This window comes from Cervus canadensis, chromosome 2 (assembly GCF_019320065.1).
Source record: "Cervus canadensis isolate Bull #8, Minnesota chromosome 2, ASM1932006v1, whole genome shotgun sequence".
NCBI lineage: Eukaryota > Metazoa > Chordata > Mammalia > Artiodactyla > Cervidae > Cervus > Cervus canadensis.
The window spans coordinates 12,021,196-12,045,230 of record NC_057387.1 but is presented as its reverse complement, the minus strand read 5'-3'; the positions used below and the strand labels follow the sequence as shown (position 1 = coordinate 12,045,230).

The following is a 24,035-nucleotide window of genomic DNA, read 5'->3' as shown; positions in this document are numbered from 1 at the left end:
TACTAGACTATAGGCAATTTGAGGGCAGAGATGTTTGCTCTCTGCTCCATCACCTGTACAACTAGGTCAAGAGTTGTTTCCTTGCAGCTGTTCATTAATTATTGTTGGAAGATATAAAACATTTGCTCAAAATAATTTGCTCCTTCCCTGATCTCTGGGCTGCTTTTGGAGCCTGCTGAAGCACACAGATCACTTAAAGTTGAATGTTATTGTCCCTGCAGATGATCTACTCAGAACTGCCTGCTGAATTCTGCTGAAGAGAAGCTTCCTGGGTGTCCTATGAATGGACTTGCTCAGTTTGCATCCAGCCACAGGAATTAACCTGTTTTGCATCGAAGCCATTCTGCTGATCATATCTCATTTTATCTGCCATGTGCTCACCTACCATAGGGATTTCATCCTGCTGATGTAGTGAGAAGGAAGTAGAAGTTACCATAGATGCTCTCATACAACAGAAAGCAAAAGAAAAATAGATTATAAATCTCATAAAAATTGATGATTCTGACAAAGTTTCCAGGAGTCTAATCATTCAGGGAATATCCACATATCCCCTCAAAGTTAAAAGCAATTTTGTCTTACCTTAATGCCCTGTCATGAGGAAAGAGACACCACAATTTCTAAGTCTTTTTGTATTTGTAGGTAAATGCTTCATAACTGGGTATAATATGTTCTAACATTTGTTGAACTTGGAACAAGAGGACAATTGAAGATGCATACAGCATATATCTCTGTATGATTAAATGTTAAATAAGATACATTTGATTCTCCCACATTGAAATATTGTCCTGTGAGCATAATTGAGTGAATAAATTCTAACAAATTACTCCTGAATCTGTAATCTGGAAGTTAGTGTTCATCCAATAGAACCACAATTCCTAAGAAACTGGAAACTTTCCTGGAAGAGAAAGGAGGCCTGTGACCAACACTGGGCTGACATGGGCTTCCTACCTGTTTCATCTAATGAAAACGCGTTTCCTGAAGCTGATTCTTGCAACTAAGGGAACAACCATCAGGTAGGCTGTTAACAGAAATAAGAAACATTAGCAAGAAATGTAGTGCCTGTGACTGAAGGCATTCCATAGTATGGCTTGGAGACATAGAATTGACAGAGATTAAAGAAAGTCTATAGTATCTACCATTATAGACCATACCTGGGTTTAAATCTGCAAATGCCTCTTTCTCTGTGAATGTCTAAATGTCAATGTCTGAAAGGATTTTCACAGATTTTTGGTAATGTTTACAGTCAGAAAGCCTTGCATATTAGGTTTCTGACCACATATCACTCAAGAGGAAGAAGAGGGCTCTACACATGTGTTGAGATTAGAGAGATATACTTAGTAAGATGATGAAAGTGATGAGGGCATTGCTTGCTAGACCATGGCATTGCAGGAGAATTTATAATGAAATCTTTCAGACCAGACAAGGCCTGGACTTCACCAGATGGACCTTCAGATTATTGTTCTTGATGGAGCAATTCGAGAAGGAAGAAGAGATGGTAGCAATATTATAAAATATTGGGTTGGATGGGAGGCGGACAACATCAATTCAGCTGGAGACCAATGGAAGTATGTTGAACCTCTAAAGCTAGATTTTTACAAAGCAACCTTTCATGTAGGGGAAAAAAGAGCTCCCACCTCTAACCACAGAAGAGGCCTCAGACCAAATTTGTAAGAAGCATTGACATATACAGTATCCACTAATTAATTTTTGTGTTTGTGGGATGAAGGCAAGAAGTTAAAGTTATCATAGGAATGGCACCTGCCCTTAGTGCCTAGAAGCCCTAGTATATATGGTGTAGATTTGTGTAATCAAAGTACTGCCTGGATCCTGGGAGGCAAAAAAATCCTACTGACTTGTTTCACCTAAATCAGGAGAGGCTATTGTGTTTCAGACTGCACCAGAAACAAACCCCACCTTGGAGTCCAGAGATTAAGATCAAGAAATGAGGGGAGTCACAGTGATGAGTAGTTTTAGATCTACAGTTAAAACACCTTGTAGACAAACTACCCTGCTCTTCTTGTAAGAGAAAGCACACCCACCAAAGAACCACTCTCTTCCAGTGAGCAGGAACATGATACCAGGCTGGTTCCTGACTCTGAACAGGTAGGACAAGTGGCATAAGATCTTCTCTAAACCTGAATGCTTCCAGATTCCATCAAACAACAGTTGCATATTTCCCAGTTTGAACCAAACATTCTACTGATGCAGTGGGACTTGTACTTGGGTTGAATAGAGAAAGCCATATTTGATTAATCCATGCACCCAAGAAAAGGGCCAGAGACATAAAAGACCAAAAAGTTACAGAATTATTGAAAGTGTTCCCACAGAAGAGTTCTTCTCTAACCATTATAAAAAGCAGGGAGTGTGACATTACACAGGACAGAGGAGCCCAGTTCCATAGGTAAATACTGTGATTTGTTTTCTCTTCCTCAACTTGTAGGAGAAAATTTGCAAGGGGCTACAAATGTTTTTCTAAGAAGTTGTAATGAGATGGAGAAAATCTTATTCACCAAAATTCCAAGGATTGAGAAAGGCATCTTGAGGACACGAGACAGGCAATTGGAGTGAAAAGGCTGGTCACCTCACTTTAAGGGTAGAGTCACTTGTCAGGAGAACTTGGCTTTGAAAGGAGATAGACAGTGAAGGGAGTGCGAACAAGATGGTAGAGGCTATGCAGTGTAATTCCTGGTATGACAAACTCCAGAAGTTCAGTGAAGTTATTAGGCCAATAAGATGGTTAGTTCAACTGGATCATTTCAGTGGAATGCAAATAGGGAAGATCTGAAATATCTGGAGGGATTTAGCAATGGATAAAGCCCCAGGAAGATACTATGAGGATGTAGAGGTCAAATATTACTGAAGACCAAGGAGGGCTTTTGACCATTCTAGGATATAAAAGTGAGTTTCAGAGCATGTTTAATAAGTTGACAAATGAGTTATGCAAGCGTGCATTCCAAGAGGCACCAGAACAGACAAACTTTGTATCTTTGGGTTATTCAGTGTCAAGTGACAGGGTGTCATTAATTGGTAGTACATGTGGGGTTTTTATGTTGGGTAGAAAATCCAAAAAAAAAAAAAAAAAAGTATTTCCCTATTCAGGCTGGATGAGTCCGTAACACAATAGATCAACCAAGCCTTTGGCAGGAACTGAACTGATTTCTTCCTCTTCTCAGACATTTCTACTGCTATCAGGAGTAACCCCAGATAGAGACCCTCATTGTGAGTCGAGTATGGGAACTGAATCAACAACTTCCCAGAACATCCTAAACAATCATTTCTCTGTCTCTCTCTTCACCCAAACCTTATGACTCTGATTAACAAGCATCTCCCTTGGCCTTTTCTTCCTCATTAAAATTTCACTCGGTCCAGAATAAAACTTAATTTCCCTTTCAGATGCTATGTCATAGAACTTATCTTTATTGACTCAATCAACTTTCTACACATCTCTAGCTCTGAATACTCTTTACAAACCTAGTCTTGATTTGGGTAGTTTGGATGAGGTGGTGAAGGGTGACTTAGTTGGAAGAGTATTTTACCTAGACAAACCCCAATTTGTAAAAGTCAATAAGTTAACTTATAAAAACTTATAAAAAGATGCTCAAATTCACCAGTTATCAGGGAAATAAAAAGTGAAAAAGATACCAATTTTCATATATCAAATTGATAATCAAGCTAATAATGGCCAGTTTTGGCAAGGCTATGGAAAAATAGGAACTCTCACACAGTTTGTGGGAATGTAAACATGCACAGCATTTTGGGGAAGTAATTTGACAATATATCAGTGTTGTAAATGCACATTGCATTTTGATTTTGAAATTCCACTCCTAGGGAACTATCTTAGTAGGAGCAAAGCCATATAAATGCTCAAAGAATCAAGTTTAAGGGTGTTATGGCTGAAACTGCTAGTTGCCTACCTACTCTCTATCCTTTCTGTTTCTAACTATATATTTGGTGGCAGTGATGTGCTTAACTAAAAATTAACATTTCTCAGACCCCTTAATAATACAGGGCAAGGCAATGAGATACAAGCAGAAGTCACTGGGTGGGACTTGAGAAAAAGCCTCTTACCTTTCCCTTCTTCTCTTTTTTTGCAATGTCCAGAACTTGTATATGATGGTTAGGGCTCCAGCAGCCATCCTGTGACCTCAAGAATGGAAACCACACATCAAGGGACAGAAAAATATAAGGAGTCTGGGAACTTGGTGCTTCATAGAATTACCACGGCTGCTCTGCATTGATTCTTACAGAGTTTATCTGAAAACAAGAGAAAAACAAGATTGCAATTTATTTAGGTCATCGTGATTAGATCTCTCTCACTAGCAGCTGAATGTATTTCTGACAGACAGAAGTTTGCTGTAACACTGCTTTAAAATAGAGGGAATAATGTAAGCAGTAGAAATGCCTCTGGCTCCCACTTTCCTGAGATTTTCTAGATTGAATTCCAGTGTTAGTACATGAAAATCCTGACATTGAACCCCCTTTTTTTCTTAAAATAACTTGATCTTGGCCCCACTTCAGCACATTACTCTCAAACTGCTAGAGAAGCAAACTTGTAATGTAAATATTTTTAATTTTGGGGGAAAAAGAAGACATAAAGTAAACAAGATTCAATAACTATATAAACTGTATGTGTGCTGTATTTACTAAGTCATTTTAGTCATGTCCGACTCTTTGAAACCCAATGGACTGTAGCCTGCCAGGCTTCTCTGTCCATGGGATTCTCCAGGCAAAAATACTGGAGTGGGTTGCCATACCCTCCTCCAGGGAATCTTCCCAACCCAGGGATCAAATCCATGTCACTTATGTCTCCTGCATTGGCAGGCAGGTTCTTTACTACTAGCACCATGTGGGAAACCCATATAAACTGTATATAAAACCTCAAATTATATCAACTAAAACTGAGAATTGGGAGAAAGAGAGGAAACATACTCAGTTCTCATTGAACATGGGAAAGGAAATAGCATTCTATGCATAGCGTTGATGATAAGAGGAAAAACAGGTTCAAACTCATTTTTTATTTATTTATAGAAAGCTACTAACAAAATTAAAAATAGGATGGTTGTCATTAAAACCATTAAAAGGTAGAGAAGGTAAAGAAATAAAGTCTATATGACTAGTCTACAAACTTTTTATGGCAGGGTTGTGAAAGACAAAAGATTTTAAGCAGGCAATCCCACCATATGTATACTTATTAATTGTGAATCACATTTTTAAAATCATACACTAGAAGTTAAAATATATTTAAAAATCTCTAAAAACATGAGATATCCATATCCATGAAATAAACAGTATTTTAACAGTTGCAGTTCATGATGGTTCATACAACCTTAGCTTATACTTCAAGACTCAATATGCATTTACAGTAAGGTTTATTATTAATGGTAGTGGAGACAAATCCATATTTCATAGGATATTCTTGAATTTTTGTGAGTTTGAATTTTTTACTTCAAAAATTAAGCAAGAACATTTAGACTATTTACATTATTCTTCTATTTTAAAGCAACACTACAAAAACATCTGTGTCTGTTAGAAATATACTTGGCAACTAGTAAGAGAGATCTCATCATGACCTAAAAACTTTGAATTATTTTCCCCAATATTTTCCGTCCATCTCCAAATGTCAAATTTTACCAATATATACATTATTTCTAATTTGATGCTAAGATGTAAATTTCCTCCTCCAAGATTCCTTTCTAGACTTATACTTGGAAATTTCCAAACATATTATTTGTATTTAAGTTCTTGGTGAGTTTCTTGTCCAGCTTAATTCAGTCACCAATTTTGCCTCATAATGTGCTGACAACTTAATCAGGTGTAGGAGAGGGTCAGCTGTCTTCTTCTTGTTCTTTCCCTTACATGTGTTTTCTCTAGTTCACACTTGTCAGGAGAGCTTCTTACTTTAACCACTCTATTCTGGTTAATTCAATGATGTTCATGCCTTCAAGAGCTATCATCTGAAACTGACTCAGCAAATGAGAGTGCCACTCTCGACCTTGGCATTTCTTCTGAGGGAATTCACTCACCTGTAACTGACAAATAGACTAAGTTGGGGTATCAGGGAAATTCTATTATGTGCTATGGGTGGGTTCTTCTTTCCTATTGTAAATAAAAATATAGATAGAAAATTTTTCTATTTTATTCTTCTATTTCAGTGGATCATCTCAGGTAACACACTTTGGAGACTACTACTTTATCTATCTAAAAAGTTAATCTTTTTTTTTTTTTCATTATATTTTAAAATGCACAAACATACCCAGGGGGAACTATAGAAGAGTGCTTATGATCAATTAAAAAAATGGACAGAGGAAGTGAATAGACATTTTACAAAGAAGACATATAGGGGAGGAGCTAAGATGACAGAGGAATGGGACAGGGAGACCACTTTCTCCCCTACAAATTCATCGAAAGAACATTTGAACACTGAGCAAACTTCACAAAGCAACTTCTGACCACTAGAAGAAGACATCAGGCACCCAGAAAAGCAGCCCATCATCTTCGAAAGGAGGTAGGACAAAATATAAAAGATAAAAAGAGAGACAAAAGAGATAGGGATGGAGACCCATTCCGGGAAGGGAGTCTTAATAGAGGAAGTTTCCAAACACCAGGAAACCCTCACACTGGCGGGTCTGGGGGAAGTTTTCAAACCTCGGAGGGCAACCTAACTGGGAGGAAAAATAAATAAAACCCACAGATTACATGCCTAAAAGCAACTCCTAGCAGAAAAGTACCCCAGACGCCCGCATCCACCACCAGCAAGTGGAGGTGGAATAGAGGGGAGTGGGCAGCATTGCTTAGGGTAAGGGCCAGGCCCGAATGCCATGAGGGCAATTGGAGGGAGCTAATGTGAGATATCAACTTAAACTGTGGGATAGCAAGAGAGAGAGAGAAAATTAACCGGCCGGAACACACTGCTGGCCATTCACAGAACAAAGGGACTGAGCAATTCCAGAGAAGAGCTAGCCAGCTGCGGACCGGCCCATCCTCCGCTGGAGGCAGGGGGGAGCGGAAAGGGGAAAACTCGGCCCCAGAGATGGCACTCCTACCAAACTTCAAACAGGCTCCCAGTTTCTAACCAAAGACTTCCTGAGATTCTGGATGGTTGAAGTCCACTGGGAGGGCCGAGGCTAGAGGCCAGCTCCCAAGAACAGACACAAGGCTCACGCACTGGACTGGCGCGTGCGAAAACTGAGGCTGGGACCACGGAGGGGAGAAGGTGCACCGCACCCGGGGAGAGTGTGCCTGTCAAGCTCCTGGCTGCCTGAGCTGCTCAGGCGGGGAAGGCACAAAATGCAGGCCGAACTGAGTCCCCGCTTTTGTGGAATACCCGAAAACTGGAACTGCACGCAATGCAGGGCCGGCTCCATATAGAGCAGCCGGGAGCCTGAGCATTGTAGACGGGGAAAGCATACACCCGCAAGTGGGGGCAAACCCAGTGTGGCCAGAACACTGTGAGTGCTCCCCACACAGGCCAGTGACATTTGTCTGCAACGCCCCTCCCTCCCCACAGCACGACTGAACAAGCGCACCTGAACAAGAGACCATCTCTCCCCACCTGTGTCAGGGTGGATATTAGACACTGAAAAGACTGGCAAACAGAAGCCAAATAAACAAAGGGAACTGCTTTAGAAGTGACGGGTGCAACAGATTAAAACCTGTAGGTAACACCAACTACACCGGAAGGGGCTTATAGCTATCGAGAAGTGTAAGCTGGAACGAGGAGCTCTCTGAAACTGAACCAAACCCATACTGACCACAACAGCTCAAGAGAAATTCCTAGATAATATTTTACTTTTTTTTTAATTAAAAATTTTTTTTCTTTTATTTTCTTTTAAATTCCCTATTACTCCTCCATTACTCCTTAACTTTCATTTTCATTTTCATATATTTTTACTACTTTTTAATTAGAAGAATTTTCTTTCTTTTTTATTTTTTTCTCTTATTTTCTTTTAAAGTCCTCTATTACTCCTCTATAACTCCTTCATTTTCATTTCACTATAACCTTGCAAAAAAAAAAAAGACCCCTATTTTTAAACCAAACTTCATATATATTTCTAAATTTTTTTGTGATTTGTTTTTAATATTGTATTTTTAAGAGTCTAACCTCTACTCTAGATTTTTAATGTTTTTTTTTTTCAGTATTTGATATCAATTTTGGACATTTAAGAATCCAATATTCAGGGATATCCCTGGCGGTCCAGTGGTTAAGACTTTGCTCCCCAGTGTAGGGGGTGCAGGTTCAATCCCTGGTTGGGGAGCTAAGAACCCACATGCCTGGTGGCCAAAAACCAAAACATGAAACGGAAACAGTATTGTAACAAATTCAATAAAGACTTTCAAAGTGGTCCACATCAAAAAAAAAAATAAATAAAATAAAAAAAAAATAAAAAAAAGAATCCAATATTTAGTACCATTTTTACTGTAATCAGAAATCTTCCAGCAAACAAAAGCCCAGGACCAGATGGCTTCACAGCTGAATTCTACCAAAAATTTACAGAAGAGCTAACACCTATCTTACTCAAACTCTTCCAGAAAATTGCAGATGAAGGTAAACTTCCAAACTCATTCTATGAGGCCACCATCACCCTAATTCCAAAACAAGACAAAGATGCCACAAAAAAAGAAAACTACAGGCCAATATCACTGATGAACATAGGTGCAAAAATCCTTAACAAAATTATAGCAAACAGAATCCAACAACGTACTAAAAAAATCATACATCATGACCAAGTGGGCTTTATCCCAGGAATGCAAGGATTTTTTAATATCCGCAAGTCAATCAATGTAATACACCACATTAACAAATTGAAAGATAAAAACCATATGATTATCTCAATAGATGCAGAAAAAGCCTTTGACAACATTCAACATCCATTTATGATAAAAACTCTCCAGAAAGTAGGAATAGAAGGAACATACCTCAACATAATAAAAGCTATATATGACAAGCCCACAGCAAGCATTACCCTCAATGGTGAAAAATTGAAAGCATTTCCCCTAAAATCAGGAACAAGACAAGGGTGCCCACTCTCACCACTACTATTCAACATAGTTTTGGAAATTTTGGCCACAGCATCAGGGCAAAAAGAAGAGTAAAAGAATCCAGATAGGAAAGAAGAAGTGAAACTCTCGCTGTTTGCAGATGACATGATCTTCTACATAGGAAAACCCTAAAGACTCTACCAGAAATTACTAGAGCTAATCAATGAATATAGTAAAGTTGCAGGATATAAAATTAACACACAGAAATCCCTTGCATTCCTATACACTAACAATGAGAAAAACAGAAAGAGAAATTAAGGAAACAATACCATTCACCATTGCAACAAAAGAATAAAATACTTAGGAGTATATCTACCTAAAGAAACAAAAGACCTATACATAGAAAACTATAAAAACACTGATGAAAGAAATCAAAGAGGACACAAACAGATGGAGAAACATACCGTGTTCATGGATTGGAAGAATCAATATTGTCAAAATGGCTATTCTACCCAAAGCAATCTATAGATTCAATGCAATCCCTATCAAGCTACCAACGGTATTTTTCACAGAACTAGAACAAATAATTTCACAATTTGTATGGAAATACAAAAAACCTCGAATAGCCAAAGTAATCTTGAGAAAGAAGAATGGAACTGGAGGAATCAACCTGCCTGACTTCAGGCTCTACTACAAAGCCACAGTCATCAAGACAATATGGTACTGGCACAAAGACAGAAATATAGATCAATGGAACAGAATAGAAAGCCCAGAGATAAATCCACGAACCTATGGACACCTTATCTTCGACAAAGGAGACAAGAATATACAATGGAAAAAAGAGAACCTCTTTAACAAGTGGTGCTGGGAAAACTGGTCAACCACTTGTAAAAGAATGAAACTAGAACACTTTGTAACACCATACACAAAAATAAACTCAAAATGGATTAAAGATCTAAATGTAAGGCCAGAAGCTATAAAACTCCTAGAGGAGAAAATAGGCAAAACACTCTCTGACATAAATCACAGCAGGATCCTCCATGACCCACCTCCCAGAATATTGGAAATAAAAGCAAAAATAAACAAATGGGACCTAATGAAACTTAAAAGCTTTTGCACATCAGAAGAAACTATAAGCAAGGTGAAAAGACAGCCCTCAGGATGGGAGAGAATAATAGCAAATGAAGCAACAGACAATGGATTAATCTCAAAAATATACAAGCAACTCCTGCAGCTCAATTCCAGAAAAATAAATGACCCAATCAAAAAATGGGCCAAAGAATTGAACAGACATTTCTCCAAAGAAGACATACAGATGGCTAACAAACACATGAAAAAGTGCTCAACATCACTCATTATCAGAGAAATGCAAATCAAAACCACAATGAGGTACCATTTCATGCCAGTCAGGATGGCTGCTATCCAAAAGTCTACAAGCAATAAATGCTGGAGAGGGTGTGGAGAAAAGGAAACCCTCTAACACTGTTGGTGGGAATGCAAACTAGTACAGCCGCTATGGAGAACAGTGTGGAGATTCCTTTAAAAACTGGAAATAGAACTGCCATATGACCCAGCAATCCCACTTCTGGGCATACACAACGAGGAAACCAGAACTGAAAAGAGACACGTGCACCCCAATGTTCATCGCAGCACTGTTTATATAGCCAGGACATGGAAGCAACCTAGATGCCCATCAGCAGACGAATGGATAAGGAAGCTGTGGTACATATACACCATGGAATATTACTCAGCCATTAAAAAGAATTCATTTGAATCAGTTCTAATGAGATGGATGAAACTGGAGCCCATTATACAGAGTGAAGTAAGCCAGAAAGATGAAGAACATTACAGCATACTAACACATATATATGGAATTTAGAAAGATGGTAACGACAACCCTATATGCAAAACAGAAAAAGAGACACAGAAGTACAGAACAGACTTTTGAACTCTGTGGGAGAAGATGAGGGTGGGATGTTGCGAAAGAACAGCATGTATATTATCTGTGGTGAAACAGATCACCAGCCCAGGTGGGATGCATGAGACAAGTGCTCGGGCCTGGTGCACAGGGAAGACCCAGAGGAGTCGGGTGGAGAGGGAGGTGGGAGGGGGGATCGGGATGGGGAATACTTGTAAATCTATTGCTGGTTCGTGTCAATGTATGACAAAACCCACTGAAAAAATAAATTAATTAATTAATTAAAAAAAAAAAAAGAATTCATTTGAATCAGTTCTAATGAGATGGATGAAACTGGAGCCCATTATACAGAGTGAAGTAAGCCAGAGAGATAAAGACCAATACAGTATACTAACGCATATATATGGAATTTAGAAAGATGGTAACAATAACCGTATATGCAAAACAGAAAAAGAGACACAGGTGTACAGAACAGACTTTTGGACTCTGTGGGAGAAGGCAAGGGTGGGTTGTTTTGAGAGAACAGCATTGAAACATGTATATTATCAAGGGTGAAACAGATCACCAGCCCAGGTTGGATGCATGAGACAAGTGCTCAGGGCTGGAGCACTGGGAAGACCCAGTGGGATGGGGTGGGGAGGGAGGTGTGAGGGGGGATTGGGATGGGGAATACATGTAAATCCATGGCTGATTCATGTCAATGTATGGCAAAAACCACTACAATATTGTAAAGTAATTAGCCTTCAACTAATAAAAATAAATGGAAAAAAAAAAAATAGAAGACATACAAATGGCCAGCAGGTACATGTAAGACACTCAACATCCCTAAGCATCAGGGTAATGCCATCAAAATCACAATAAGAAACCATCTCACATCTGTTAGAATGTCTATTGTCAAAAAGACAAGAGACAATAAATATGGTGAGGCTCTGGAGAAAAGGAAATCCTTGTCCACTGTTGTTTTTAGTTGCTAAATTGTGTCTGACTCTTTTGCAACCCCATACATAGACTGCCAGGATCCTCTGTCTATGGGATTCCTCAGGCAAGAATACTGGAGTGGGTTGCCATCTCCTTCTCTAGGGGGTCTTTCTGACCCAAGGATCAAATCTGGGTCTTCTGCATTGCAAGTGGATTTTTTTTTTTTTTTTTTTACCACTGAGCCACCAGGGAAGTTCTAGTCACTGTTCAGTTCAGTTCAATTCAGTTACTCAGTCGTGTCTGACTCTGCGACCCCATGAATCGCAGCAGCCAGGCCTCCCTGTCCATCACAAACTCCTGGAGTTTACTCAAACTCATAGTCACTGTTAGTGGGGATGTAAATTGGTACAGCCTTTATGTAAAACAGTATAGAACTTCCTCAAAAAAATTTAAAATAGAAGTGCTATATGATCCAGCAATTCCACTTCTGTGTATATATCTGAAGGAAATGAAATCAGGATCTCAAAGACATATTTGCCCCATCCACCAACTCCATGTTCATTTCAGTCAAGACATGGAAACACCTAAATGTCCATTGGTGGATGAACAGATAAAGAAAATATTCTGCCATAAAAAGAAGGAAGTTTTGCCTTTCATGAGAACTTGGTGGACCTTGAGGGCCATATGATAGGGGAAATAAATCAGACAGAGAAAGGCAAGTACTGTATGACCTCACTTATATGTAGGATCTAAAAAAGCTGAACTCATAGAAATAAAGAGTAGAATGGTCATTGTCTGGGCTGGCAGATGGGGAGATGTTGGTCAAAAAGTACAAACTTTAGATAACTAAGATGAATAAACTCTGGGGATCTACTGCATGGCAAGGTGACTGTAATTAACAATACTGCATTATATACTTGAAACTTGTCAAAAGAACAAATCAATCCTAAGTGTTATCATCACACACACACAGTCATTATGTGAGGGGTGAGAGATGTTAACTATCCTCATTGTGGTAATTATTTTGCGGTCATACATGTATCTCATGATCATGTTGTGTACTTTTAAACTTATATGTACTACATGTCAATAATGTCATGATAACCTGGAAAAATAGAATATTTATGATGCTTAGATTTATGAGGTGTGATAACAAGTGATTCTCTATTCTTCTGTACAATTTTCTTTATTTTCCAAACTTTAAATAATCAACATGGATAATTTTTATCAGGAAAAAAACCCTCTAATTTTTTACTTTCTGCTTTGACTCATGAGGCAAGGAGAGACTCTAGTGCCGAGAGGATCAGAGAAGAGAGGGGCGGGGAGAGACCAGAGGAGGAGCCAGAGGTCTAACACAGTCCACAGGCAGTCATGGACTCCTTATGCAGCAGCTGGCTCCCCACCCAGACACTGATTCTCCAAATCAGCCTCATTTCTGGTGAGTGACAGGACAGGTGGGGCTGCTCCTGGGACAGGGTGGTGAGAGGCTGAGTCAAGTGTGAGGAAGACTGGTGGGCAGCTGGGGCTTGCCTGGTATCAACATCCTGTTTCTCAAGTTTCTTTGAGGGTTTAACGGGAGGAAAGAGGGATGAGGGCCTTTCTGGAATGTCTGCAAGTTCCTCAGGATGGGAAAATCACCATCAAACCCTTACTTCAAAAGGTGGTTATTAGCCCTGCTTTGTGGGGCTGCTGCTGCTGAAATGATTAGAGCAGTGTCTCATTTTTCAGATTCTGGTTTGAAAAACTATCTCCACAATCTCAGGCCCTTCTCTCCATCCCCTACTCTCCCCCACCCCCCAGACTTCTTCCTTCTTCTCCTTACAGCCTGAGGGGGACGTGTTGGGTGAGTGAGGGACCAGGACAAACTCCCATTGCCTCATATTCAGGGACATCTGAGCTGTGGGGACATCTGCAGAGGTGGGGAATAGTGGGGTTGGGGGGAGGTGGGGGAAGTGGGATCCTGACCTCTCATATGATGACCTTTATGTGTGGTTACAGCTGATGACCTTTATGTGCAGTTACAGTTGTTTTCAACTGTGCGGAGGCTGGGATAAGGGTGCAGATGCTGTCTTGTGTGTGGATTGTGAGTTGGCCCCCTGACTTTGTACCCCAACCTGCTTATGGTGCAAAGTAAGGCTAAACTCTGCAGTCAGACCCATTGGGTCACAAATTCTGGTCCTGCCCCATATTGGCCATAAAATCTTCAGCCAACGTATATACCCTGGGACAAGTGGGCTTTACCTGTCTGAGCTTCAGCTTCCTCACTTGTAAAATGTATAGAATAACACCTAACTTCATGTGTCATTTGGGAAATTAAATGAAACAGAGCACATTCTGACCAGTGTCTGACGCAGGGACACAGAATACTCATGTACATCGTGATATACTTCTCTATCTTGATGAAAGATTTGCAAAGAGACATTTAAAAGAAAAAAAAAAGTATTGTTTTACTGTTTCATAATTGATGGTTTTATCATAATCTATGGCCCTCACTGTCCTAACCCTCCCCACCCCCTACTCCCCACAGAGAACTCTGACCTCTTAATTCAAGGATAGGGGAACCTCTGCTTTTTGAAAGAAATTACTGTTCTCTCCCTTTCTGACCCTTTTTTCTCTTCCCAACCTCTAGGAAAATGATCCCATTTACATTTCTCAGCAAGGAAACAGCTGCTCCCTTAGTGGCTTCCACCATCTGAATTCTTTTTCCTTTTACTAGTCAACAAATGCTAAATTTCCTCATTGGGGTCATGGAGTTTGTGCGACCAGTGAGCCGTTTAGGTTGTCCTGATTTTTTTTTTTTTTTTTTTTTTTGAGATGTAGTTACATCTAGGCTGGCCCCTTTGTGCTCTTTCACTGTTCCGCCATTATAGCACCTCTCAACGTTCTCAGAGAGCTGTGTAGAGGGGAGCGCAAGGGCTACATAGGAAGCCATCTGCCCATCTGCTCTGTCTGTGCACTTTTAGTTTCCAAACAACCACTGAGGTCTGGAAGTTCCCCCAATGAAAGTGCAGCTGTTTCTGCCTCATGCAAACAGGCATCAGCCAAATTATAAGCATATTGAGAGCAACAATAACAAGGCTGTGAGTATGTAAATCCCACTTGAGAGGGGAGGGCAGGTAGCTGGGTGGGTCCCAGTGGCTCTAGCCACATTGTCCTTTACATTCCTTAAACAGTGACAAAACAAGAACTCTTTCCTGTGAATGCATCCTAGATTAAAGATGATTCAGGCAGTACTGGTTTCATACTTTGAAGAATTGATGTTGATTGAACTAGTGAGTGCTTGCCCTTTATTTAAAATTATGATTTCAAGGCATTTAAAGGATATGGCATCATATCATCATATTTAATTTCAGTTCCTTAAAAATTTGCAAAAGAAAGTTTTATGGGTGTATTTTTTCATGTGTCCTTAAGGCAGGGCACACAGGATGTTTTGGTATACATGAGAGATGGAAATGACCTTATTTACACTGTTCTTACCAGGCTTTCAGTCATTGTTGGATTTGGTCTTTTTCTGCATGTTCTAATGGATTCCAGAAGCTGCACTAGAAAAAGAATTGGAAATCAGGAATTGGGATCTAAGGATAGTGGCACCAACTTTTCTCTAGTCATTTTTCTCAGTTTTCTTGTAAATTGTAACTTTATCTCTCTTATCATATAAAGAATATTTTCTGTAGCCTGAGAGAAATAATTTAATAAATTTCTTTAAATATAAGAGAGAGAACAAACCAAAAGCCAAAAAACAAAACAAAACAAAAAAAAAAACCCCAAAACCCAAGAGTCAGGCAGCTTGCAACCACACAAATATACAGATCTAAGCTTTACAGCTTTATGGAGCTCTTGCAAACTCTCTTCATCAAATTGCTAGTCTCTGGAAATTCCCTCATTCCTATTTTTTCCTGAACCCTGACTATTTGCTTTCTCTTTAGTGATTTAGTTCCCTCTTCAAAAACACCAAACATTGCTTTGCAGTGTTTTGTCTGAAAGAAAATGAAACCAATGAATCACTGCTACCAGCCCACCAGCATGATCTTGTGTTTCCAGTCTTTCAAAACCCTTCCTTGAAAACCTAAATACCCAAAAGAAGAAATTAAAAGCAGGAAATAACCATGTATACAAAGAAAGTTAAATAAAACTCTATTCTGCTTAACTTTATGCAAATATATTGAAAACTGAGATGCAGTAGCTCTAGAAAAATATAATTTACTAATACTGAATCCAGAAGAGAAAAAAAATCTAAGCAGTTAAATGAGCTGCTATGGAAATGCACTCCTCTCCTATGTTTCTCCTCTATTCTCATGCTGCTAGCACACTACTTCTGATGCTGGATGTAAGAATTATTTTCCTCACACCAAGCAATTTTGTCATTTACCAGTTACCACCTGGGCTTCCTACAATTTGACTCAGCTATAACACTATCTGCCTGTCAGATCAGCTTGTCAGATCCCACAGATTAAAGGTTCAATCCCTTATTCTCTCCCAACTTCAGATACTTGTAACAAGTCCAGGTTAGCTGTGCTTCTGACAGACAGGCTATAAATTAGAGGTTCCCATGATCTTTTTGTTAGGTTTGGTTAATTTGCTGGAGCAGTTCACCGAACAATAGGAGATAAGTTTACTTACTAGATCACTGGTTTATTATCTAAAACCGTCACTTCTGAACAGCCAGATGAGCAAGATGGATCAGGCCAAGTATGTGGGAAGAGGTGCTCAGCTTGCATGCCCTCTCCTGGTAGGCCACCCTCCCACCACCTACTTGTGTCCACCAACCCAGAAGCTCTCCTAGCCCCATCCTTTTGGGTTTTTATGGGGACTTCATTACACAGGCAGAATTGATTGAATCACTGGCCACTTATGATTAAACTCAGTTGCTAGCCCTTCTCCCCTGTCAGGATAACAGAGAGTGGGACTGAAAGTTTCAACTTGCTAACAGGTTTGGTTCCCCTGACAATCAGCTCCCATCCCAAGGAGCTTTCCCTATCAGGATAACAGAGTGTGGGACTGAAAGTTTCAACTTGCTAACAGGTTTGGTTCCCTTGACAACCAGCTCCCATCCCAAGGAGCTTTCCAAAGTCACCTAACGAACATAAATTTCAGTTGTGGTATAAAACGAGTTTGTTAGGGATAATGAAAGATACCCATTTCACCTTTGTTGCTCTGGAGCTAATTCAGGAACTGGGAACAATACTCAGTTCAGTCACTCAGTCTTGTCCGACTCTTTGCAACCCCATGGACCTCAGCACATCAGACTTCCCTGTCCATCACCAACTCCCAGAGCTTACTCAAACTCATGTCCTTCGAATCAGTGATGCCATCCAACCACCTCAACCTCTGTCATCCCCTTCTCCTTACTCCTTCAATCTTTCCCAGCATTAGGGTCTTTTCAAATGAGTCAGTTCTTCACATAAGGTGGCCAAAGTATTGGAGTTTCAGATTCAGCATCAGTCCTTCCAATGAATATTCAGGACTGATTTTCTTTAGGATGAACTGGTTGGATCTCCTTGCAGTCCAAGGGACTCTCAAGAGTCTTCTCCAACACCACAGTTCAAAAGCATCAATTTTTCGGTGCTCAGCTTTCTTCACAGTCCAACTCTCACATCCACACATGACCACTGGAAAAACCATAGCTTTGACTAGACGGACCTATGTTGGCAAAGTAATGTCTCTGCTTTTTAATATGCTGTCTAAGTTGGTCATAACTTACCCCTGGAATGCTTATGTAGGAAGCTGCAAAGACTTTAGGAGCTATGTCCCAGGAGTAATAGACAAAGAGCCAAATACATATGTTTTCCATATAAATCATAAAAACACATTAACTTATTTTAAAAATAGACTAAATTGTCTAAGACCTACTCTTTAAAAGGTAACAGGCACAGTAGTTTCATAGATTAATTATAACCCAAGTTTACAGAACAGAAAATTCTACGTTCACCACTATAATTTAATAGTATTATAACATACTAGTTAATACAGTTAGATCTGTGTTAAATATGATTAACAAAGGCAAGTTGGGTGATCAACTTTATTTAATACATCATGAATGGCCATTCTCCATTTCCAAGGGTCCAGAAAACTGAAAATAGAATGAGTGGCAGAAAGATTTTATAGCATAAAGAATAATGAATATGGAAGAGAAAAATAGAAAATAAACAAGGAACAAGATAATAAGTGCAGAGCCCACAGTTGGTCTGGTGTTTAGGGATTGGCTGACCGGATATTTCATTTTCTTGTCAAGAGGAACACTTATAAGAATATGAAAGTTACTTAAGTTTGGGTTTGCTGACATGACACCCCAGATAGGAGTGGCTCAATTGTGGGCCTAGAAATTTATTTCAACAGGCCAGAGAAAGAAATGAGATATGAAATTTCAAAGAGCATTCTACTATCATAATATATAGATGATTTAATTTTTTACTTGAAAAATCCAAAAGAATCCATAGAAAAATTGCTACAAATAATAGAATTCAGGAAAAGTGTTGTATACAAAATTAAAAAAAAGAAATCAATGAACATATTACACAATACTAACAACCAGAAAGACATGACATCAGGAAAACAAAATGCCTAATGTGTAAACATAACAAGAAATTTGTCAAAAATACATGACAAAAATATAAAATGCTATAGAAGCACACAGAATAATTACTGAACAAATAGAAAAAAATGAAAGCATAAGTGTTAGTCACTCAGTCATGTCCCACTTTTTTGTGACCCTGTGGACTGTAGCTTGCCAGGCTCCTCTGTCTATGGAATTCTCCAGGCAAGAATATTGGAGCAGGTAGCCATTCCCTTTTCCAGGGTATCTTCCCGACCCAGGGATCAAACCCAGGCAGGCAGATTTTTTACCCTCTGAGCACCTGGAAAGCCTGAATAAATAGAAGAACATATCATATTACCCAATAGGAAGATTAAATTGTAAAGAAATTGGTTATCCTGAAATTAATCTATAGATTAAATGTGATCCTAGTGAAAAAATTACCAATGAAGTTTTTCTTTTTAAATCCAGAATGTTTATATGGGAAATTATGAGGCAAGAGCACTCAGAAACATTCTGAAAAATAAGCATAATTGAGGGAATAGGTCTACCAGACATTATAACATATCATAAAACTACAGATATTAAAGCAGCAGAATGTCAGCACATGAATAGACATGGTAAGTTCAGAAAAAACACAACAAATTATTTTGAGACAATTGACTAGCCATAAAGGAACACACATTATAGTCATACCACATATCTCATATCAAAATTAATTCTACAAGGACCAAACACTTAAATATATCTGGAAATAACCTCTGGAAATGGATAATAGTGATAGTTGCACAATATTGTAAATATATTTAAGGCACTGATGTGTACACTTCAAATGTTTCAAATGGCAAATTTTATGTTATGTATATTTTTTACATTTTTAAATTGAAGAATAATTGCTTTACAGAATCTTGTTGTTTTCTGTCAAACTTCAACATGAATCAGCCATAGGTATACATATATCCCCTTCCTTTTGAACCTCCCTCCCATCTCCCTCCCCATCCTATTCCACTAGGTTGATGCAGAGCCCCTGTTTGAGTTTCCGGAGCCATACAGCAAATTCCCCTTGGCTATCTATTTTACATATGGTAATATAAGTTTTCATACTACTCTTTCCATACATCTCACCCTCTCCTCCCCTCTCCCCATGTCCATAAGTTTATTCTCTATGTCCGTTTCTCTCTCCATTGCAGCCCTGTAAATAAATTCTTCAGCTATTTTTCTAAATTCCATATATGTGTGTTAGAATATATTTATCTTTCTTTCTGACTTACTTCACTCCGTATAATAGGTTCTAGGTTTATCCACCTCATTAGAACTGACTCAAAGGTGTTCCTTTTTATGGCTGAATAATATTTTTTTGTGTATATGCACCACAACTTTTTATACGTTCATCTGTCAATGGACACCTAGGTTGCTTCCATGTTCTAGCTATTGTAAATAGTGCTGCAATGAACAATGGGATACATGTGCCTTTCAATTTTGGTTTCCTCAGGGTATATGCCTAGAAGTGGGATTGCTGGGTCATATGGTGTGTTATTCCAAGTTTTTTAAGGAATCTTCATACCATCTTCCATAGTGGCTGTATCAGTTTACATTCCCACCAACAGTGCAAGAGCATTCCCTTTTCTCCACACCCTCTCCAGCATTTATTGTTTGAAGACTTTTGGATGACGGTCATTCTGACGGGTGTGAGGTGATGTCTCATTGTAGTTTTGATTTGCATTTCTCTAATGATGAGCGATGTTAAACATCTTTTCATGTGTTTATTAGCCATCTGTATGTCTTCTTTGGAGAAATGTCTGTTTGGGTCTTTTCCCCACATTTTGAATGGGTTGGTTGTTTTCTGGCATTGAGTTGAAGGAGCTGCTTATATATTTTGGAAATTAATCCTTTGTCAGCTGTTTCAATTGCTATTATTTTCTCCCATTCTGAGGGTTATCTTTTCACCTTGCCTGCAGTTTCCTTTGCTGTGCAAAACTTTTAAGTTTAACCAGGTCCCACTTGTTTACTTTTGCTTCTATTTCCATTACTCTAGGAGGTGGGTCATAGATGATATTGCTTTGATTTATGTCAAGTGTTCTGCCTATGTTTTCCTCTAAGAGTTTTATAGTTTCTGGCCTTACATTTAGGTCTTTAATCCATTTTGAGTTTATCTTTGTGTATGGTGTTAGGAAGTGTTCTAATTTCATTCATTTACATGTAGCTGTCCAATTTTCCCAGTACCATTTATTGAAGAGGCTGTCTTTGCCCCATTGTATATTCTTGCCTCCTTTGTTAAAAATAAGTTACCCATAAGGTGCATGGATTTATTTCTGGGCTTTCTATATTGTTCCATTGGTCTATATTTCTGTTTTTGTGCCAGTACCATACTGTCTTGAACTATAGCTTTGTAGTATAATCTGAAGTCAGAACGGTTGATTCCACCAGCTCCATTCTTCTTTCTCAAGACTGCTTTGGATATTCGGGGTATTTGTGTTTCCATATGAATTGTGAAGTTTTTTGTTCTAGTTTTAGTTCTGTGGAAAATGCCTTTGGTAATTTGATAGAGAACACATTGAATCTGTAGATTGTGTTTGGTAGTATAGTCATTTTCACAATATTGATTCTTCCTACCCAGGAACATGGAATATCTCTCCATCTGTTCACATAATTAGTGTCCTATAATTTTCTATGTACAGTTGTTTTGTCTCCTTAGGTAAGTTTATTCCTAGATATTTAATTCTTTTTGTTCCAATGGTGAATGAGATTGATTCCTTACTTTCTGTTTCTGATTTTTCATTGTTAATATATAGAAATGCAAGTGATTTCTATGTATTGATTTTGTATCCTGCAACTTGGCTAAGTTCACTGATTAGCTCTGGTAATTTTCTGATACTATCTTTAGGGTTTTTCTATGTACAATATCATGTCATCTGCAAACAGTGAGAGCTTTACTTTTTCTTTTCTGATCTGGATTCCTTTTGTTTCTTTTTCTTCTCTGACTGCTCTAGCTAGGACTTCCAGATATTATTATTAATTATATAATTAATATAATTAAGTGGAATAATATTATTTCACTATTGAATAATAGTGGTGAGAGTGAACACCCTTGTCTTGCTCCTGATCCTAGGGGGAATGCTTTCAGTTTTTCACCACTGAGAATAATGTTTGCTGTAGGTTTATCATATATGGACTTTACTGAGGTAGGTTTCTTCTATGTCCATTTTTTGAAGAGTTTTAATCATAAATGGATGCTAAATTTTGTCAAAGGCTTTTTCTGCATCTATTGAGATTATCATATGGATTTTAATCTTTCAATTTGTTAACATAATGTATCACATTGATTGATTTCCATATATTGAAGAATCCTTGCACCCCTGGAATAAACCCAACTTGATCATAGTGTATGAACTTTTTTATGTGTCACAGCATTCTGTTTGCTAAAATTCTGTTGAGGATTTTTGCATCTATATTCATCAGTGATATTGGCCTGTAGTTTTCTTTTTTTGTGTTGTTTTGTCTGGTTTTGGTATCAGGGTGATGGTGGCTTTGTAGAATAAGTATAGAAGTGTTCCCAGCTCCACAATTTTTTCAAAGAGTTTTAGAAGGATAGGCATTAGCTCTTCTCTAAATGTTTGATAGAATTCTCCTGTGAAGCCATCTGGTCTTGGGCTTTTGTTTGGGAAATTTTTTATCACATCTTCAATTTTAGTGCTTGTAATTGAGTTGTTCATAATTTCTATTTTTTTCCTTCTTCAGTCTTGGCAGGTTGACCTTTCTAAGAATCTGTCCATTTCTTCCAGGTTATCCATTTTATTGCCATATAGTTTTTCGTAATAGTCTCATAATCCTTTGCATTTCTGCATTGTCTCCTGTAACCTTTCCTTTTTCATTTCTAATTTTGTTGATTTGATTTTTCTCTCTTTTTTCTTGATGAGTCTGGCTAAAGATTTGTCAATTTTGTTTATCTTCTCAAAGAAGCAGCTTTTAGTTTTATTAATCTTTACTATTGTTTCTTTCATTTCTTTTTCTTTTATTTCTGCTCTGATCTTCATGATTTCTTTACTTCTACAAATTTTGGGGTCTTTTTGTTTTGAGGTTTTTTTTTTTCAGTTGTTTTAGGTGTAAAGTTAGGTTCTTTGTTTGATGTTTTTTCTTGTTTCTTGAGGTAGGATTGTATTGCTACAAACTTCCATCTTAGAACTGCTTTTGCTGCATCCCAGAGATTTTGAGTTGCTGTGTTTTCATTGTCATTTTTTTCTAGAAATTTTTTGATTCCCCTTTTGATTTCTTCAGTAACCTGTTGGTTATTTTTAAAATGTGTTGTTTAATCTCCATTTGTGTTTCTCATAGTTTTTTCTTCTAATTGATATCTAGTCTCATGGCATTGTGGTTGGAGAAGATGCTTGACATGATTTCAACTTTCTTAAATTTACTGAGGTTTGATTTATGACCCAAGATGTGGTCTATCCTGGAGAATGTTCCATGTGCACTTGAGACGAAGGTGTATTCTTCTGTATTTGGATGGAATGTCCTGAAGATATCAATGAGACCCATCTCATCTAATGTATCATTTAAGACTTGTGGTTCCTTATTAATGTTCTGTTTTGATGATCTGTCCATTGGTATGAGTGGTGTGTTAAAGACTCCTACTATTATTGTGTTACTGTCAGTTTCTCCTTTTGTGTCTGTTGGTGTTTGTCTTATGTATTGAGGTTCTCCTGTGTTTGGTGCATAGATATGTACAATTGTTATGTCTTCCTCTTTGATTGATTCCTTGATCATTATGTAGTGTTCTTCCTTATCTCTTGTAATCTTCTTTATCTTAAGGTCTCTTTTGTCTGATATGAGGATTGCTACTCCAGCTTTCTTTTGCTTCCCATCTGCATGGAATATATTTTCCCATCCTCTCACTTTCAGTCTATATGTGTCTTGAGGTCTGAAGTGGGTTTCTTGTAGACAGAATATATATGGGTCTTGTTTTTGTATCCATTCAGCCAGTCTGTATCTTTTGGTTGGAACATTTAATCCATTTACATTTAAAGTAATTATTATAATTAATAATTATATATTAACAATATAGAAATATTATATAAATATAAAATATTTATAAAATATAAAATAAATATACAATATTATATAAAATAAATATAAAATATTATATAAAGTAAATTTTATATATATATATATACATATATATATATATATATATATATATGTTCCTATTGCCATTTTCTTAATTGCTTGGGGTTGATTTGTAGATCTTTTTTCTTCTGTTGTATTTCTTGTCTATATAAGTCCTTTTAACATTTGTTCTAAAGTTGGTTTGGTGGTACTGAATTTTCTTCACTTTTGCTTGTATGAAAAGCTTTTTATTTCTCCATCAATTTTTAGTGAGATCCTTTCTGGGTACAGTAATCTTGGTTGTAGATTTTTCCCCTTCAGTACTTTATTTTTTTTTTTTTTTAATTTTTTTATTAGTTGGAGGCTAATTACTTCACAACCATTTCAGTGGGTTTTGGTCAACATTTGATATGAATCAGCCATAGATTTACACGTATTCCCCATCCCGATCCCCCCTCCCACCTCCCTCTCCACCCGATTCCTCTGGGTCTTCCCAGTGCACCAGGCCCGAGCACTTGTCTCATGCATCCCACTGGGCTGGTGATCTGTTTCACCATAGATAGTATACATGCTGTTCTTTTGAAA

General features: G+C 38.0%; 1 protein-coding gene and 1 long non-coding RNA gene across 6 annotated transcripts in view; one reads left to right on the top strand and one right to left on the bottom strand.

Annotated features, from left to right (window-relative positions):
- Positions 1-24,035, bottom strand: part of LOC122431628 — a 107,412-nt gene that overhangs the window by 10,999 nt on the left and 72,378 nt on the right. Inside the window, exons 3-4 of one of the 3 annotated variants that reach the window (XR_006266581.1) lie at positions 15,293-15,357; positions 4,069-4,254 (exon numbers count right to left, since the gene is read on the bottom strand). This is a non-coding gene — a long non-coding RNA (uncharacterized LOC122431628). The remainder of the gene's footprint in view (positions 1-4,068; positions 4,255-15,292; positions 15,358-24,035) is intronic. The other 2 variants (XR_006266584.1, XR_006266582.1) reach the window with 2 other exon arrangements.
- The window catches only part of LOC122431605 (CD48 antigen-like), a 50,966-nt gene continuing 40,076 nt past the window's right edge, over positions 13,146-24,035 (top strand). For all 3 annotated transcript variants that reach the window (XM_043452864.1, XM_043452857.1, XM_043452859.1), the window contains exon 1: positions 13,146-13,253. In XM_043452864.1, coding sequence (XP_043308799.1) covers positions 13,187-13,253 — 67 coding nt within the window. In that variant the 5' untranslated portion in view covers positions 13,146-13,186. The remainder of the gene's footprint in view (positions 13,254-24,035) is intronic.